This window comes from Manis pentadactyla, chromosome 12 (genome assembly GCF_030020395.1).
Source record: "Manis pentadactyla isolate mManPen7 chromosome 12, mManPen7.hap1, whole genome shotgun sequence".
NCBI lineage: Eukaryota > Metazoa > Chordata > Mammalia > Pholidota > Manidae > Manis > Manis pentadactyla.
In genome coordinates this window covers 28,637,667-28,657,686 of record NC_080030.1, presented here as the reverse complement: position 1 = coordinate 28,657,686, position 20,020 = coordinate 28,637,667, and the positions used below count along the sequence as shown (strand labels likewise).

The window sequence follows — 20,020 nt, the reverse complement described above, 5'->3', positions numbered from 1 at the left end:
CAAAGCCCACACTTTCCACTAAAAGGATGCAAGTCAAAATGAGCAACTCACATTCACTTGATTTTATCAGCCTTCTCTTAAGAGCCCAGGCCTGTCGCTGAGGCAGTCAGCACCGGGGCAGGGAGCCACACTGGACTGCATTAGCTGCCCCTGTGCTCGAGCCCCTTTCCAGGCAGCTGTCCCCACATTGGCCCAGGAGCTGAGCCCCATCCCAGCCCCTGCCCCAGGCACCCTTGTCCCAAAATGTTACCTGCAGCAAGTCAGCTAACAGATGAACTGCCCGGTCCTACATACAGCAGATCCAGGAACACTGGAAGAGGTGATTCTTGAGAGAGCAGATACTCTCACGAGGCGCACATGGGCTTGGAGCTCAGGCCGTCTCAACCGCTGACTTCTTTGGGCCTGTATCGCGGTGGTATCACCAGACCCAGGGCCCAGTCCTGGGGAGTCTGCCACTTTCTGGGCCGCGACAGGCGCAGCTGCTCACCCCTGCCCTGCAGAGCATCTATTTGCCCACCACCCCAAGATGGCATCTTCTGGCTTAGAGCTCCTCACAGTCACCCCTCTGTGGAGCCCATCTCCAAGGTGTACCAAGGCCCCCGGCTGAATACCAGTGTGAAGACATTCTTCCCACCCACCTACACCTGCCTTTGCAGTGTCACTAGACAAAGGATCTACCGCTGGACGTAGGAGCTGCTGTATTTCCAGGCCCTCCTTGACATCCTTCACTCCTCCAACCTCAACCTTGGCTATCCCTTCCCACGGTGTCCATGTCCATAGGGGGACTCCACCTCCAGGCACACCAGTCCATCACCCTGCCCTCTGCACAAACCTAGGCTATTTAGCTGCAGTGGAAATAAAAAGTAGCACATTAAAGATGCAGATATCTGCATCTTTATTTTTAGGGTGCTTGGGACCCAATGTAATGGCACCCTGAAGGCAGCAGGACTCCGAGCTTGCCAAATGAGCGCATTCATCTGGATCGATGCCATGTACTCTCAAGACCACCTCCTAACTCTGAGAATCACCTCGCTTTCACGGGGTTCCACGTCATGAGGCGCTCCTGTTGCTTGGGCAGCCAGCAATCATTTACCGAATGCCGCCCATGAGCAACGTACCAGCTGTACTCACCCACTGAACCCGTCAGACATCTCCTCCTCAGACACAGGCCCCCACGGGAGGGCCTCTCGGGGCCCTGGCACCCACTCCCTCACTGCTGTGCCACGCTCTCCCCCAGTCTCCATGCACGCCCCCTGGACGCTCATTTCTGCTGGGACGAGTAACTGCAGGGGCAGGTGAGGAAACGAGCCCCATAGCTATCGGAGCCCAGTGCTGGCCACAGCCGCCCTCACCGCGCCCACTAAGGAAAGAGCCCCCTGGCACCCAGCGCTGAGTGGTCCAAGATTCTTCTCCCTCTTTTCCTTGGATCAGACAGTGGGTCGGGGGAATGAATTAAACACAGCTGAGCTTGATCCTCTCAAGACACTCTGGCAATAATAATAATGATAAATGAGTGACTCGGAGGTCAGGGCAGGGGCCCACGCTGGCTTGGACTGCTGCTCGTGGGGGCCAGCGCACGTGTGCGCATCACCCGGCTCCCGGGCTCCCCCAGGCACAAAGCGCGTCTTCCCTTCCCCTCCTCCACCCCCAGGACTCTCGCGCCTGCAGCCGGCCTGCTTGTCCAGACAGTTCCGGTGGATCTGCGGTCTCCTCTCGGCCACGGTCTCTCTCAGCCCCACACCTACCCAACTTACTGTCTCTGTTGCCCTCTGACTTCATTTTTTTTAAGTTAACATATTGACATAGAATCTTATGAAGGTTTCACATGAACAACACTATGGTTACCCCCCATTATTAAGTTCCCCCCACATCCCATTACAGTCACTGTCCATCAGCGTAGTCAGATGCTATGGAGTCACTACTTGTCTTCTCTGTGCTATACTGCCTTCCCTGTGCCCCCCTGTATTATGTGTGCTGATCGTAATACCCCTTAATCCCCTTCTCCCTCCCCAGTCCCTTTCCCTTTGGTAACCGCTAGTCCCTCCTTGGGTTCTGTGAATCTGCTGCTGTTTTGTTCCTTCAGTTTTTTCTTTGTTCTTCTACTCCACAGATGAGTGAAATCATTTGGTGCTTGTCTTTCTCCGCCTGGCTTACTGCCCTGATTTCATTTTAATAAAAGTAGTTGTTACCACGCCAAAAGAGAAGGCGACATAAACTCCTTGGCTTATGGAGCATCCCACCCAGGTGCTGCGCGCTGTGGGCGGAGGTAGGAGCAGAGAAAAGGCCCCTGAAGGGCCCACGCTGCTTCCCGCCCTGCTTCCGGAGCATGGCTGGGCACCCCAGGCAAAGGGCACCTGAGGCCGCACAACTTCCCGGCTCCCCACAATTCTCCAGCTCCTCCCTTGTCCACCAGCAGGGGGCGCGTCACCCACAGCCTGGTTGTGGGGCCACCAGTCTATCAAATGCTGAAAAATACATAACTAAGCAATTTTTTACAAGGACAAACAAATCTAAATTTAATCCAACTTACCCTTGTTTCCCAGGAGAACGGAGCGGAGTGTTCATCTTGCCAAGTTATGTCCTGAAATAAAAATTCAAGAATAAGTCTGAAATCCAAACCCAAACACGTCCCACGCAAACATCCACCCGAGGCCACGGGGGAGGGGCCCAAACCTTAGGGCTCGTCCCTCCTCCCGGCTCTGGACCAGCCCGATGTTTTCACGCTCTGCGGACAGTGTGCCGACCACCTCCATCTGGCGGAGGCCGCGGGCGCATCCCTCCCGGCCCTCCCCAGCCAAACACCAGGTAGCAAGCCTGGGAGGCCCCGCAGCTGGCAGCAAGGTGGAGCCGAAAGGGAGGAGGGCGAACCGCCTCCGGCCCGGGCTCTGCCGGTGCCTAGACCTGCGGCCAGGGAGACATGGCCCTTGAGCCTCAGCTTCCTCATCCGTAAAAGGAGAATCGTCCTCCCATTGCGGGGTTGCTGTGGAGATGAAACGAAGCAACAGGCACAGAAGGCCGGGCAGTCATCCACCGGCCAGCACCAGTAGGACTGAGCCCCACCTTGTCCCCCAGGCCTACCAGATCTGAAAGGCAGTGATAAGCAAAATCAGTGAAGGAAACGCCGATTTAATACAAGTGCCTAATTGTAAGGAGAACTCTGAAATCACCCCCCATCCACACCGAGCAGAATAGATTGAAGGGGCCCTTTGGAGCAGTCCCTGGGACTCTGACCCTGGGTGCACCAGGATTTGGTCACTGGCCTAAAAAATAACAGGAAATCACCTGGTCTTAGCTACCCCCAGAACCCCAGCTGTCTTCCTGGGCTAGCAACCGTCTCATCTGTACCCAGCTTCTACTGCAGATCACATTTTCTGAACCAAAAACTGGGACACACTGGGTGATACAGACCGAAAATGGGACAAACTGTTTTAAATGGAGACAGCCTTGTCGTGAAGGCCCCACCCAGAGGCGCCCCCAGCCCCTGGCAAAGCTTCTGCACCAGCTGCGCCACTGCCCCAGACCCTCTCCAGCACCCCCACCCAGCGGCCTCTGACCTGCTCAGCTGGTGACCTGCCACCCCTGGCCGCCAGGCCAAACTAAAAATGATAGGAACGTGGGCCACTGCACTCCCATTTGGGACTCCAAGTTACTTCTCAATTTATAAACCATCCCTCCAAAAATGGAAATGGACTGCCTGGAGGAATGTGAGTTAACCAGCCTTTGTGAGAAGTTTCCCAGCAGAGGCTGCAGGTCCAGCCCTCAGCTGTGGGGGGCAGAGGGGAGCCTGTGTCCTGAGCCTATGCTGGGGAGGGGCGGGGGCACAGCACAGATGAGCTAAATGACCTGGAAGTCCCCAAAATTCCATGACCTTGGGACCCCCTAGGTTCCTCTTTGAAGTAATAAAACAAGAAGGACTTTGTTTTCAGATGGGAAAAATAAAGGAGGCTGAAAGACTGAAAACACCCTTTATTCTAGAATTGGGCCTGTGGAAAAGTGAATGCAAACTGGCAAAGGGGCTCCTTCCATCCAGCCACAGGACAGGGGGCCTCTGCAGTGGGTGGAGGAGGTGTGTGACGATCAGCCGGGCACGTAAGGCACACGGGAGCTGGGCTCTCCCACCGGGTGATATGATCTACCTTCTAAACATTAATTATGTACCCACAGTTCCTTGGAAATCTGCAAAGAGGACAAGAAGAAGGCTTTTGGCTTTCTGAGGTGAGTGAATGCAAGACTGTGAGGAACAAAGATTCAGCCTGGAGCTTGGTGGGCCAGCAGTCTCCGGCTTGCAGCCCAAATTAGCTGGAACTCCACGGGGGTCACAGACAGAGGCAGGGTCACACTGTGACTCTCCCCAGCTTTGTGTCGGATCAGTAGTCCTTTGTTGGCTCCATCAAGAAGCTGAGTCAAGGGCCAAATTCCTTACATTTCTACAACTCTGAGCTCATAAAAAATAATAGAGCACTTAACAAAAATAAACATGCCAAGCAAAAATGTGATGGAAGCTCGGATGTCGGCTGTGACTGCACAGTCCAGCACCGGAGGCAGCACCGGAGGCAGAAACAGGCTCGCGGGCAGTGGATGCAAAACGGCATCAGAAGTCACACACACACACACACACACACACACACACACACACACACACACACAGCTCCCTTCTACTCCCAGAGTGACCAGGAGGTCACCAAAATGTGGCCAGGCTCATGCGTGTGGACTATCACAAATGCTTTCTGGGAGGCTGTTTGGGCTCCCCGCCTGCCTCCGTGGCACCCAGATCTGAGACCATCACAGCACCGAAGCACATGTGCTGCTCCGACCCCAGGGCAGCACCGTGTGGGCTTCATCTGGGCCAAGATTCACCCTCGGAGTCAACCAGTGAGATGGCATACCAGACTACAGCGAATCTCCCTGGAAACTGGTATCTTCCCTGGAGCACAGCAGGGGAAGAAGCCTCAGGTCACCAAACCCAGAGGAGGACAAAACGCAGAGGGAAGCCGCTGACAGCTGGATGCACAGCCAGCGCCACAGGTGGTTCCGAGGCCTCTGCCACAGACACACCAGGTGTCTTTCCCTCTCACGTCTCAGGCCTTAACTCGCTCTTATCTGGGAAATATTTACCCAAGACAATGTTCACCTCCTAACAGAAGCAGCATGTTTTTTATAAAGAACATATATCCTCTGCCCATAGTAGCAGAACGCGTGTTCTCATGAAGACTCTGGCATTTACTACTTGGTAAAGAATGGATGTCAGAGCATGTTAAGATCTCTGTGTGCCCTGGACATTCCTAGTTTTGGAGGCTGCACCCAGCAGTGTACGGATGCCGGCTTGCACCAACTCACGAGAGCTGACTGTGAAATTTTTAGGAATTTTTTGAACCTGTTGTTAAAGGCATTATTAAAAATTAAATGATACAAACTTACGATCACATTGGACTACAAACCAAAGTAACATACCTCACACTCTTAAGGATGGCTGTTATTTAAAGAAAGGAAAACAGCAGTGTGAGCACGGAAATGGAGAAATGGGAACCTCGTGCTTGGCTGGAGGTGACGTAAGATGGGGCAGCCACTGTGGGAAACAGGGAGAGGGTCCCTCAAAAGGAATCAGAGAATTACCATCTGATCCAGCACTTCCACTCCGAGGTACCCAGCGAAGAGAACTCAACACAGGAACACGAACATACACACGTATGCCACGGTTCACTGCATTGTTCACAGCAGCCACAATGTGAGAACAGAAATGTCCGTCAACAGAGGAAGTGACCAAATGTGGCATACCCACACAACAGCACCCTACTCAGCCTTAGAAAGGAAGGAGGTTCTAACAGATGCTGAAACACAGATGAGCCTTGAGGGCACCATGTCAGTCAGAGACGGACAAGTGGTGCGCGACCACTCACCCGAGGTCCCTAGAACAGACAAACGCACGGAGGCGGAGCTGGTGGCGTTTACCAGCGGCGAGGGAGGGATGAGAACACCCTGACACAGCAGAGCTCCCCTCTGCTGAGGCGATGGGAAAGCTCTGGAAATGGACAGCCCTGGTGGCTGCACAACATTGGGAAGGTACAAAACGTACACAATTAAAAATGCTTAGAATGGGAAGTTTTATGTTATATGTATTTTACCACAATAAAATGAAATCTGAAAAGACTGCATGATTCCAAGTACATGACATTCAGGCTGAGGTAAAATTATAAAGACAGTAAAAAGATCAGAGGTTGCCAGGGGCTAGAGGGGAGGGAGGGCCACATAGGCTGGGCACAGAGAATGTTTAGAGCAGGGAAATTCTCTGTACCTGCGATAGACTGTGATAACGGACACTTTTCTCAAAACCCATGTGTGTACCACACAGGAATGTACACCACCACGAGTAAGACTTCAGGCAATAGAGACACGTCACTGTGGGTTCATCCATTGAAACAATGTCTGGTGGGGATGCTAACAGTCGGGGAAGCCGTGCGTGTGTGAGGGGGGAGGCAGGAAGGAACTCTCTCTACTTTCTGCTCAGTTTTACTGAGAAACTGCTCTAAAAAGTAAAATCTGTTTTTCAAAAGAGTGTTTTTTTTGTCCCCCCTGCAAAAAAAAACCCACAAAGGTAAATAAATACTCAAAACTCATCACCATTTCCTGAGTACCTTAGTAGATTTTGCTACTATCTGTGCTCTTGAGGTTATTTATACCTATTGCATGTGCAGGATGTGATGCACACCTACACATGACAGCCATGTCACTGCTCCTCCCAGCCTGGCTTGGGCTCCAAGAGTCCCCTGGGGGCTTGCAACAGGCCCTGGGGGGATGCGGGCTCCACCAGCATTCAGCAGGTGCCACCCGTCAGCTGCTCCCCCACAGCCAGATGTTAGACCTTCACCAGCACATCTGGCTGCAACCAATACACTCAAACATACTGACGTTCACATTTCTACATTAAATGTAATTTCTGCAATTAAACTTTAAAAGGATTTTGGTAATTTTGCTTTTCAAGTTATTTGGTACAAGTAACTCCATTGGTTATGATTTCTCTGTGCAGCTCATTACTATTCCAAAATTAAACTGAGACACTCCGGACTTGAAATTCATTAAGAGGACACATTAATATTTATAAAATTTCACCTTCCTGTGAAATTTTATAAATATTAATGTGTCCTCTTAATGAATTTGATGAGAGACAATTAAGCACTTATTCCTTTACAATTTCTTTCCAAACTGGGGGCCAGTCAACTTCACTGCGGCATCTCAAGTGCGTGGGACGGACAGCGCTGTGCGCACCGGGGGGCCCCCGAGGACATCCAAGGTCAGCTCCAGACAGGAGCCTGGGCTTTCTGAGGCTGCCTCTGCGCCTCCCACAAAGCCAGCCGACAGCAAGCAGCCCCTTTGCTGTGACACTCGGAGAACTGCTTTTGAGGCCCCTGCAGCACTCACAAGGTCCAGTATGCACTGTGGGCCCGTGTGCGTGCCAGACTGGGGGTCCGTCTGCCTCTTGGGCCTGAACATCAGCACCTTCCTGCAAATGCCCTCTCAGTGGCACCCCTACCACAGGCACTCAGTGGGAGAGACCCTCCTCAGCTCCTTACTGGCCTCAGGTCCACACAGGAGCAGTTCACAGACATCAGATTCAGGACTGAAGAATGCCAGAGGCTAGCTGCCCAGAGGCCTGCTTAAGAATCAGAGTCATCCGGGGTGCTGTTTGCACAGCAGCAAAATCTGTGTGTCCCACCTGACTTTGTTTTTAAAACGACTCCCTAGTTAATGGAGTTGACTAGTCCAGTCCTGCACACGTGCCTCCCTCCCTCTGTGTGCCAGAAACACCCAACCGCGCAGCCAAGCAGGCTGCCTGTCCTTGCTGACCTTCAGGGCTCAGGGTCCCCTTCTGTCTGCCCAGCCATCCCGTGGGCAGAAGCGGCTCTCATCATCCCCAATCAAGGATTGTACAAACCAACCTGGGTTCAGGCTGCTCTCACGGGGGGCCAGCTCTCACCACCTTACAGCAGGCAGAATCCTGGCCTGGACATCAGTATAAACAGCCAAGGCACATGAACCATCTCGGATGCTGCCAAGCTCCAGCATAATGAGAATCACTTAAAAAGCTCCTTTATTTCTTCTATGCTTCCTGGCCTTCAAAACTACTGCAACTGCATTTCTAATAACACTGTGTGTAACTAAAGTAAGTATTGAACCATAAATGTTCTTACCTAGTGGTCAGAACATGGTGCACACTTTATTAAATTTCAGTGCTGAGTGTCTGGAAGTTAAAATCCCAACCAGTAAGCTCCCCAGAAACATACTGGCTTTTTCTTGAGTGATTCAGAAACAGCCCAGAATCCTGGAACAGTACAGGGTGCCCACTGGGGCCATCAACTGTCACTATACTCCTGAAGTCCATAAACTAGGGGGGGGTTTCTGGACCATACATGATGGCATCTTGGCTTGAAAGAAATAAATTTAAACTGTGAAATACTACAAGCTACAGAACTAAGGCTCAGACGGTGAAGCCTGGGGGAAGGGGCTGTTGAAGCCCGTGCTGCTGACTGTGCCGCCCTCCGGGGAGGTCAGGTGGCCTGGGCCCCTTGGCACACACTTTGAGCATATTCTTCCTGGAGAGCTGCTAAGTGAGAGTTCTGTCCCTCAAAGATGCAGCAGTGTATTAAAAACAAGTGAGGTAATCACGCTCCTTGGTATTTAGCCCAGTGAGTTGCAAACATGTCCACATACAACCTGCACGTGGATGCTGATAGCAGCTATATCCATAACTGCCAGAACCTGGAAGCAACCACAATGTCCTTCAGTGAGTGGATAAATGCGGTCAGTCCAGACAATGGAATGTTATTCGGCGCTGAAAAGAAATGAGATATCAAGCCATGAAGAGACATGGAGGAACTTTGAATGCATATTGCTAAGTGAAAGAAGCTGATTTGGAAAGGCTACTACTGGACGACTCCACCTGTATGACATTCCAAGTACGTGACATTGGCATTGTGGAGATGTAAAAGACCAGGGCCTGCTAAGGGCTTGTGCGGGAGGGACAAACAGAGCGCAAAGGAATCTCAGGCAGTGAAAATACTCTGCATGCTCCTCTCACAGCTGGTACAGGCCATGGCACATTTGTCCAAACCCACAGACTGTATGACACCAAGAGTCAGCCCTAAGGTCAGCTACAGAGTCTGGGTATGATGACGTGTCACTGTGGGGTCATCCACGCTGACAGACGCACCGCTGTGGTGGGGGTGGGCTAGTGGGGAGGCCGTGCCCACATGGGGGCAGCAGGTACCCAGGACTCCCCGTGCTCGCTGCTCCATTCTGCTGTGAACTGCAAACTACTCTAAGACATAGTCTTCTAAAAAAAAAAAAAAGAGGTGAACTAGGAAGAAGCATGATGAAAATAGGCCCTTGTTTACCAGGCAACAGCGTATTCTCAGGGACTACTGTTTATATATTGATGGAATCGATGCCTCTCCCTTGGAGTTGCAATATACTGAACTCTGCTGAGGTAAGAAGGTTTCCATAACTGGAAGGACAAAGCTGCAGTTCCAGAAAAGCAGGTGAGAGGTAACTGCTGGGCAGGGTCCCCCATGGATGCAAATTCAACACGGAGGCCTCCCTGGACCACAGTAAAAACAAGAGCTCAGCACCAATGTGGGAGTGGAGCAGGAAGGGGGCAGGTGGAGGAGGGGTCTGAGGAAATGAACAAGAAAATGAGCAGGAAGTTTAAACAGATAGGGCTGGCCTTCCCTTATTTTTTTGAAAAATAGATATTTTCTTCAGTACTAAGGGAATCTCCTGCTTAAAGTGACTCCTGTCAAGTATAAGAGGACTCCAGACCTGCCAGCATGCTTCCCAGGCTCTGCCCTCACCCTTCCTGCACAATGGTGAGCACATCACTTCATTTCTTTGCCAAACCTGTTCCCTGGCGGTCACTGGGCCGGGCCGCCCTCCCGCAGGAGCCGGGGAGAGCCGCCTGCTCACGCCCCGCACAGGTGCCAGGCCGGGGGCTGTGCCGGGCAGGGAAGCCGGGAGGGCAGGCCTGGCAGCCTCCCTCTCACGGCCTGCGGAAACGGACGGGGCTCATTCCCAGCTCCTGCCCAAAGCCGGGGCTCAGAACCCAGGCTGCAGGGACACAAAGGGCCACATTCACTCTGTCGTCTCTTCCAAATAGACGCATGGACCTGCCAGACAGTCAGCAGGAATTTTAATTACACATTCCACCTCTCTTAAAAACAAGTCCAAAACACTGACAAGGTAACTCTCAAATTTCCTTTTTGCTTTTTTGTCAAAGGCTGGAAAAAGGCCAAGCCGCTGGAGGGGAAGGGAAAGAGGAGGCCTCATGAGTCCCAGGCCCGGGGGCCAGAAGCCACATGCCCAGCCAAACATGAGTCCAAAGGAGATGTAATGATCGAGGGAAGTTCTGGAAGAGCACCACCAACTCCTTCACGATGCTGCTTCTGCACTGTTTGAAACTTTTAAAGTAACATACTTTATAAAGTAATTTTATAAATTTTAAAATAATTTAGTAAGTTTATTTTAAAACACAAACATCTAGGCTGGCCAGCCTGGACCCCAAGGGAGAGGAGAGGCAGGCCCTTTGCAGGCGGCCCCAAGGGCAGTGGATGGATGGCAGAAGTTCAGCAGTTTGAACTGGGGTGCCCCTGACTGACCCCCGCCCTCTGAGGACATCAGAGAAACATGCTTCACAGACGCCAGGAAGCAGGAGCCGGAAGGGCAGTGGGGCTGCCTGCTGAAGGGAGAGCTGGCTCAGGCAGAAGCATGGGTGTCTGGGTTCCAGGGGCGCCAAGACCACCCCCAGAAAAGGAAGTGAAGGCCCAGAGGAGAGCAGGACTGGCCAGCAAGCCCCCAGATTCCTGCAAGAGGTGGAAGGGCAAAGGCACACAGGGAAGGACACGTCCTTCCCACGGCAGCTGGGCACACGGGGCCGCTGGGGCAGAGGAGCTGCGTGGGAGCAGGACTTTGAAAAACTGCCTTCCACAGCAGGCAGAGCCCTGATCAGGGTCCCAGGGCCTGGCATGGGGAACACACTTCTTGCCCAGGTCCACCAAGTCTACAGAGAGGTGGAAGAGGCAGGGGGGTCCGCGAGAAGTAAACGCACTGGATTTCCAGGAACACCTGCTGACGGCCCATTTGGAGCCGAGAATGCAGCACCGAGCTCAGAACCTCTCACTCTCAACAAGGTGCTCGGAGCCTCCTAGATGGGTGGCTATGAGTCTGAGCATAGGGGCAGGGAGCAGACAACAACACAGCCCTTAAAATTCAGGTTGTTTTTTTCCTATTTGATAACAGGAAGCAGACTGGGTTGGTCTCTACACCCTTCTAAAACGAAAACCTTCCCTCTCCCAAAGTAAGATGTTCTCAGACTTCACTGCTGGCGGAAAATGCAGTAATAGAGAAGCACAGGGAAAGTCCAGCTGTTAAAAGCATCTATTTGCAAACATGCCTTAAACGTCCATAGCAAATACCTGACCCAGGGGGCACCCCCAAGTGCCTAGGGCTGCTCCAAGCCAGGCCCGCGAACCTTGGGAGCCACGCATCTCACAGAGGGACAGCGTCCCCTAGGAGGCCAGCACCTCGCTGGAGGCGTGGCTGGGCTGGAGTCCAGGTCTGGGACTCAGGGTGCTCCTTCTCTTCTTCCAGGGAGCGACATGTTCCAGGGCAGCAGCAACAGATGCTCTGCACGGGAGGGACTGGGGGAGATGACAGTGCGGCTGGTGGCCTGGTGCTGAAGCTGTGCTGACATCATATGTTCGTCAAGGGGAATTTTTTTTTATTATTAAGGTATTGATACACACTCTTATGAAGGTTTCACATGGAAAAACAAAGTGGTTACTACATTTACCCATATTATCAAGTCCCCACCCATACCTCAATGCAGTCACTGTCCATCAGTGTAGTAAGATGCCACAGATTCACTATTTGCCTTCTCTGTGCTACACTGTTCTCCCCATGATCCCCCACACCATGTGTACTAAACATAATACCCCTCAGTCCCCTTCTCCCTCCCTCCCCACCCGCCCTCCCACACCCCTCCCCTTTGGTAACCACTAGTTCATTCTTGGAGCCTCTGAGTCTGCTGTTGTTTTGTTCCTTCAGTTTTGCTTCGTTGTTATACTCCACAAATGAGGGAAATCATTTGGCATTTGTCTTTCTCTGCCTGGCTTATTTCACTGGGCATAATACCCTCTAGCTCCATCCATGTTGTTGCAAATGGAAGGATTTGTTTTCTTCTTAAGGCTGAGTAATATTCCATTGTGTATATGTACCACCTCTTCTTTATCCACTCATCTACTGATGGACTCTTAGGTTGCTTCCATCTCTTGGCTATTGTAAAAAGTGCTGCAATAAATATAGGGGTGCATCTGTCTTTTTGAATCTGAGTTGTTGTATTCTTTGGGTAAATTCCTAGGAGTGGAATTCCTGGGTCAAATGGTATTTCTATTTTTAGTTTTTTGAGGAACCTCCATACTGCTTTTTACAATGGTTGAACTAGCTTACATTCCCACCAGCAGTCTAGGAGGGTTCCCACCAAGGGGAATCTTTAAAAGATCTGGGGAAGATTATGCTGAGGCTGGAATGCCTCTAGTTTCTAATAAAATAGGCCTTTTTTTATTGGCTCAGTTGACTCCCAGGGGAGAAAGAACTGGGAAGCCAACATCCCCTCGTGGCTTCTGTGTTCAAAGGCAGCCAACCTCCCCACGCAGCTGGGCCTGGGCCCTGGGCCCACTTCAGTGAGGGTAACAACGCACACAGAGGCCACACGGCCGCACTGTACTGTACAGAGTGGCTCCATCTGCAACGTGGATGTGTGAGCTCAGCCACCAAGACCTATGACCATCAATACACAATCCCCCTCCCACTGGTGTAGCACAGTGGTGACTGGCTGACGGTCCCATCTGGAGTCCGTCTGCATGATCTGACTGAAAATAGTGCTGTGTCAGACAGGCCACACTGCTGGCGATGGGGAGAGGCTACTCAAAGATGCAGGTGACGCCCTCATCCTTCAACCCAAGGCTGGAGTGACTGGTGATCAGGAGGCAGGTTATACACACAGCCACACCCCCCAGCCCACCAGGACAGGGCCACTTCCCACACAGACAGCTCCGCACCTCCAACATCAGGCTTAGCGACCACAGGAATGTATTTCATGAAGCAGTGACTCAGGCCTTGTACATACATTACCTCTACTGTTATCCTGTTAATGGGATTTCCATGCAGAGGTGAGTAATCCAAAGCTCAGAGGGACTCGTGGTTCACCACAAAGGGCTGGGACATGGGGGAGCCAAAATCAAAACCTAAAATTCAAACCCAAAGCTCAGGCTCTTTCTACTATCGCCTTAGGAGCGACCCTGGACCACAGTACATCAGGTGGTCTTCATCTAACTATTAATAAGGCCCACCCAGCTTATCATCTCAGGTCCCACCACCACTAAAGCGAGAGCTGCATGCAGGTCCCCTGGAGCACCCATCCATCAGAGGTCCATCTGTGGGTGCTGGAGAGCCCTGGGGAGGCTCAGCGTTCTGTGACTGGATGTGGAGGCCCTGGGACTTCATCAAAAGATGTATCAAGTGGAAAGGTGCTCTCTCTACTCAGTGCTCTCTCTACTCAGTCTGGTTCAGGGACTTTCTGGACAGCCCTAGGGCCACTTCCCTGCACAGCTCTGCCCAGCAGCCTGCCTGGGGGTCGCCCTACCTTGTTCTTGTCCATCAGCCCACATGCCCAGGAGCCAGCCCTCCTCCACAGACAGCCTTCCTCCTGGGCATGAGACCACAGACTCCACTTTCACGCCAACCACTTGCCAGGCCTGGGGAATGCATGTGAGACTTCATAGTGCCATGAAGGCACACAAGGCAGGCAAACATAACCCTGGGCGCTGTTCCTGTGCCCCTGCCCTCAAATGCAGTGTCTCCCTGTCTCCCTGCCATCTGTGCTGAGGCTGGTCAGAGGCATCCCAAGGCATGCTCTCAGCCTGCTCTGTAAAGTTGAGCTCAGTTCTGAAGAATAGGGCTGGTTCGCTCCTGGAAGGGCATGCAGGTACCACAGCCAACAAGCCCGTTTGCTTTCAAATCTCACTGGGTTTACAGATTCAGAAAGGGCTCAGTCTGCCCTCAGTTAAGGAACTGAGTACAAAAGTAACTTGGCCACATCTCTCGTCAGCAGTGATATCAGGCCCTTATATGGCACGAGCCTTTTGGTGATAAGCAGGCCTGTGGATATTCTTAGCCAGACAGCAAGTTAAGGAAAAATGACAGTCACTCTCCAACATTTCTAAGTACTTACAGGCTTATTTCCTCTCAGATTCACTTACTCATGCCTTTAGCATCACCCAAACCTAAGCATAAACGCTGCAAGCATCTGTACAGTGATGCACACTTTCACACTGAAAAAATGTTTCAGCCCTAGGAATACAGTCTAAACCTGTATTTTCCATCTCCCTGGTTTCCCACACCCTTGTCTTTCCTGGCAAAGCCTTCAGAGCTGAAAGTCCAAGGGAGACTCTTCTATTAATGGTCAGAAGAAGGCAACACTGGAAGCATCTGTCTTTTCACTTTTCCTCATATTGAAGTGGACTTATAACCATGTGCACTTTGTAATAACAAATGGCTCGGCACACCCAAGCCTGAAACCAGATCTAAACCCCATTAGGATTCCTTCCACACTCTTCAATTCCTGGGCAAAGCTCTCAATGCCCAGCTTCCCTTCCTGCAGCCCACACCCTTCTCAGGGCACATGCTGCATTTGTACACTTCTTGGTCCTTTTCAATTTGACCCTCATGGCAAAAGTTGCGTTTGAAAGCCCAAACCGCCACATTGCAAATTCTAATAGCACCAAACAGGTTTTAGTTAAGCACATTTCCAAGAAAAAGACCAAGTTTCTGAGCAGTACAGAACACTCAGCCCCTTGTGATGCAGTGGGCATCCCTGAGTTTCTTCCTGCCCCCAAGTGTGGCACCGTGTCTAGGTCAGAGACTTAGATGTGCTCTTCTATGCAGCGAAGTTGCTGGAGCTCAGAGGAACTTCTCTCTTAGTTTTGCCGTACAAAAATGGAGCCACCATGCTCCCCCCGAGACAAAGCTGCCCATTGTGCTCACTCGAGAAACAAACATCTCAGGGCTGGGTTTCTCCTCCTGATCCTGGAAGGCTCCTCTTCCTTGGCAATTTCACTTTCCCCATACGGCTCATCACAAATATTAGTATCAATGTTAATGAACATAATTTGCTAAGTGCCTTCCCTGGCAGGCACGGGGTGGGTGTTATTCCCGGTTTACCCGGGGGCACTGAGGCACTAAGGAGCTCAGGGCACCCACGGCCCTACAGCTGAACGGCAGGGTGGATCAGTAGCCACGCTGGTCCGCCTTAAAATTCTGCTGTTTCCACGCTGAAGGCGGGGCAGCCGCCCTCAGCCCCGGGAGAAGTCTCCGGGTGCGGCGCGGCCCCGCGCAGCAAGTCCGGACGGAGAGTCTTTAAAGCAAACTGCCCGGGGAGCCCCCACCCCGACCTCCGCTCCGGGCCGCGCGCACCCCTTCCAGCGCCTCGTCCTTCCCAGCGCGGCCGCCCAGGCAGGGGCCGCCGGGCCGGGGCGCGCACCCACCTCCTCTCCGAAGCGCACCACCTTCTGGCCCGTGGGCCCGCGCAGGCCAGGGAAGCGCGCGAGGTCCTCGGGGTCCCCGGGGTCGCCGGGCTGGCGGCCCAGGGCGCTCGGCCCCACCAGGCAGCGGTCGATGATCTCGTCCTGCTGCGCGGGAGGCAGCCGCGCCCACTCGGGCCCGTACTTCTCGCGGATCTTCTCCTTATCCTGCATGATCTTCCTGGCCATGGGGCTGAGCGACGAGAAGTAGGTGAAGCGCTTCCGCTCCCGGTCGTCCAGGGGCCGGTTGCCGCTCATGACGGCCGAGCGCGAGGCCGCGATCGCCGCCGCCATGGACGCCATGCCCTGCTTGCCGCTCCCGCCCGCGCTGCGCGGCCCCTTCCCCGCGCCCGCCGCGCTGCGCCGCGCGCCCCCCGCCCCGGGAGCCCCGCCCTCATCCCGCCCCGCCCCGCCCCGCCCCGAGAGCCTCCCCCGTGTCCCGCCCCCTGGAGCCCCGCCCCTTCTCCGGGAACCCCCGCCCCGCCCCCTGGAGTCCCGCCCTTATAAGCCCCGCCCCCACGCCCGCTCACGCCCTGAGGCCCCGCCCTCCGCCCGGTCCCCAGCGGCTCCCGGCGTTCCCCGGCTCCGCCTTCGGGGGTTCCCGCATCTGGGGCGTCCCTTCACCAGCCGGAGGTGGCTGGTGGTGCACCGGGGCTCGCGCCCGGGTCTGACAGCGCGGCTGGCGGGGACAAGGTCACGTGTTTGACAAAGGGACCTTCTTCCCCTGTGCCTGAGCGCCGGCTCGCGGGAGCCGCCTGGCTCCGCACCGTCCCGCCGCGCCGCCCGCCTCGCTGGGCCCGCGAGCAGGCCCAGGGACCGCCTGGGACACCGGGCTGGGCTCTGGATGTTGGAGGAAAACCAGTTCCCGCGCCGTGTGAAGGCACAGGAGTGAAACCAAGCACCGGGCCGCTACTCATAGTCTTTTTTTCCCCTAAATAGGGGCGTTAGGATCTGCGGGCAGGCACGGGCCCCAGCGGCGCGCCTGTACTTGCTTTGCCAATGCACTTGAAGCGATTTTCCCCAAGTCGGCCGCCTGGCCTTTGCCCTCTCCAAAACCACAAGTGAAATAACAAGATTTATTTTGGAATCATCTCAGAAAGCACAAGAACTCTCAGCAACACCATGTATGCAAACTGAAGAGGGACAGAAAGTTTTCATAGGCAAAGAAATGACATCCCACAAATGGGGACCGGGGACTGTGATTCTGAAGTGTGAGGCAGAGCACAACAATTGAAGTTTTACAGAGCTCTCATCTACTTTAGCATCTGGCATATGGTAAAGACTGTAACAGGTCTCAATGAAGATTTAAATGGCCACTCTTAAAAAAAATTGCATTTCAGCTGCTAACTTAGGGTCTCTGTCTCTGGAGTAACACTTGGATAATTCTGAACACCGTAGTAGCAATCACTTGGAGAGTTCTGTCTTAAATGTGAGATGGCCTTACATTCTGAAGGCCCAGAAATCCTAAGAAAACATTTTTGTAATGTCATGAATATGACAAGCTCCACAATAAAAGACACTGCTATCAACAATGTCATCAGCATAGTATATTGAAGCAATGGGAAAAGCCACTAGATAGCCTGGGTTGCAGAGTATGGGGGGGACTATTTATGAAGCCACCAAGTCCAGAAGAGTTTTCAGTATTATTATTCTTTATTATTTTGGTGCTATACAGACAGAGCACTAATCTGAATCCCAGATTCAGATAATAGTGATTTAATCCCAGATAATGATTTCTCCTCTCTAATCCTTAATAATATGGGTGAACTGTCTCATACCATACATAAAAATAAACTCAAGGTGGACTTAAGACCTAAAACCATAACCTAAAAGAAAACATAGGCAGTAAACTCTTGAACATCGGCATTAGCAATTTTTTCCTAATGCACAGGGACTATGTCTCCCCAGGCTAGGGAAACAAAAGCAAAAATAAACAAGTGCGACTACATACAACTAAAAGGCTTCTGCACAGCAAAGGAAACCATCAACAAAAGAAAAAGGCACCTATGGGAGAAAATATTGGCAAACAATACATCTGACAAGGGGATAATGTCCAAATATATAAATAATCATACAACTCCACAGCAAAAAAAAAAAAAAATGATATAAAAATGGGCAGAGGACCTGAATAGACATTTTTCCAAAGAAGACATACAGATGGTGAAGAGACACATGAAAACATGCTCCTTATCACGAATCACCAGGGAAAAGCAAATTAAAACCACAATGAAATATCAACTCACACCAGTCACAATGGCCACTACCCAAAAGACAAGAAATAACAAGTGTTGGCAAGAATGTGGAGAAAAGGGAACCTCCTACCCTGCTGGTGGGAGTGTAGCCACTATGGAAAGCAGTATGGAGGTTTCTCAAAAACCTGAAGGTAGAAACATCAAATGACTCAGCAATTCCACCTCTGGGAATCTACCCAAAGAAAACAAAATCATTAATTCTAAAAGATGTATGCACCCCTATGTTTATTGCAGCATTATTTACAATAGCCAAGACATGGAAACAACCTTAGTGTCCATTGGTAGATGAATAGATAAAAAAGAGGTGGTACATATACACAATGGAATACTATTCAGCCACAAAAAAGATGAAATCTTTCCATTTGCCACAACATGGATGGACCTAGAGGGTATTATGGTAGTGAAATAAGTCAGACAAAGGGGAATACCATATGACTTCACTTAGGTAGAACCTAAAAAATAAAAGATGAACAAAAAAAATAGAAATAGACTCAAATATAGAGAGTGAACTGGTAGTTGCCATAAGGGAAGGGGAAGGGCAGATAGCCAAAATAGGTGAAGGGGATAAAGAGGCACAAATTCCCAATTATAAATAAGTCATGGGGATTAAAAGGGTAGCACAGGGAATATAGTCAATAGTATTGTAATAACTTTGTATGGTGATGGATGTAACTACACTTATTGTGGTGAGCATTTTGTAATGTACGTAATTGTCAAATCCCATGTTTACAACTGACACCAATATAATATTATATATCAGCTATACTTCAATAATCAAAAATATAACATGGTTGACATTTAAGGATATTTTCTTGAAATTAACATCTTTGAGCTTGATTTTAAAATCATGTCGGAAGGGTTCTGTGCCATTAGAAAGTTGGTCCCGTGTGGTTTCCAAAGCAGTTTCAAAAATAAATGTTGCCTCCAAAACACAGCCAAATTAAGTATTTCAGATCAAATAAAATGTCTTGCCAGTTATATGACAGATAATTCAGGGACATCAGCCAAAGTATGTAAAGTACATCATCTGGATGATACCAGGTAACTAAAATAAAACTTTTGTGGAATATAAGAAGAAACTCTTGGGAATTAAATGGCTCCGATAGATGACTTGGGTCTTCCACAGCTGGGAGACCCTGGTCTGTCTTGTTTACTCTTGGGAACAAGAATGCCTGCTTCAGAGTCAAGGCTCCATGACTGTTTGTTGAATGAATAAATGAATAAATGGATATTACACGGTTTGCATTATCATCCCCTCTTTACTGATAAGGAGACCAAAGCACCAGAGGAAGAATCCCACCTGAGATTATCTCCCATACCCCCTCACAGGCTGTGAAGGAATAGAGATTCACATAACAAAGGCTCCTTTGCCTTTGTTAAATCTCTAATACTTGATTAATGTGCTTTACTGGATTATTAATAATAAACTGGATGTATGGCTACAATTTACTAAAGTTTCTAAGTTACTTATTAGTGGAATACAGTGCTCATTTTTTCAGTAGAGTAAGTGAATACCCAGAATGACTCCCAGCATCTCTGTTACAGGCCTGACATCTTGGCTGACAGTTGCTGTTCTGCAACTCCTTTCTCTGGGTCAGGCCCGTCTTTAAAAACCTATTCATCCACGCTGGTGAAGCCAGCCCCTCTCAGTCCACATCCCCGCGGCACTGCGTGCGCTGCATGTGTCGTATTCACCCACACAGAAGGTCCCTTGTTGTGCACAGATGGCTATTTTAGTCCTTTGACCCCAGCTGGAGATAAAGGCAGGGCTCCTTTCCTCTCTGTCACTCACTGCAGGCTTCCTATCACACGGCTGAATGTCCAGAGGGTCCCAAGTACAAATGCTGAATGAGTTTGTTGTTCCAAACAAATGATTTGTGACCCCACTGCTCCCAGGGATGCCTGCAGGGTAACGGAAAACCAGAGGGCAAGCTTTCTAGTCCTGCTCCTACAAGCTGAGCGGCCAGAGCCAACATTGCGCAAGCCAGTTGCTGAAACTGACGGCGAAATTCCAGGCACTGTGGCAAACAGACAGCAGTTTGGGGAGGGGAGTCTTTGGTGGCATGGCAGGGCAGCCACCTTCCTTCCGGACGCCTTCAGCGTGGATGCAGGCAGGTTCCCTGAGGATGATTTGTCCCTACA

At 51.3% G+C, this 20,020-nt stretch overlaps 1 protein-coding gene across 3 annotated transcripts in view; it reads right to left on the bottom strand.

Annotated features, from left to right (window-relative positions):
* C12H1orf198 (chromosome 12 C1orf198 homolog) overlaps positions 1 to 15,985 on the bottom strand; it is a 29,387-nt gene extending 13,402 nt beyond the window's left edge. The window contains exons 1-2 of one of the 3 annotated variants that reach the window (XM_036875705.2): positions 15,591 to 15,985; positions 2,531 to 2,581 (exon numbers count right to left, since the gene is read on the bottom strand). In XM_036875705.2, coding sequence (XP_036731600.2) covers positions 2,531 to 2,581; positions 15,591 to 15,929 — 390 coding nt within the window. In that variant the 5' untranslated portion in view covers positions 15,930 to 15,985. Of the gene's footprint in view, positions 1 to 2,530; positions 2,582 to 2,673; positions 2,815 to 15,590 lie in introns of those variants that run through there. The other 2 variants (XM_036875704.2, XM_036875706.2) reach the window with 2 other exon arrangements.
* Positions 15,986 to 20,020: the final 4,035 nt, after the last annotated feature.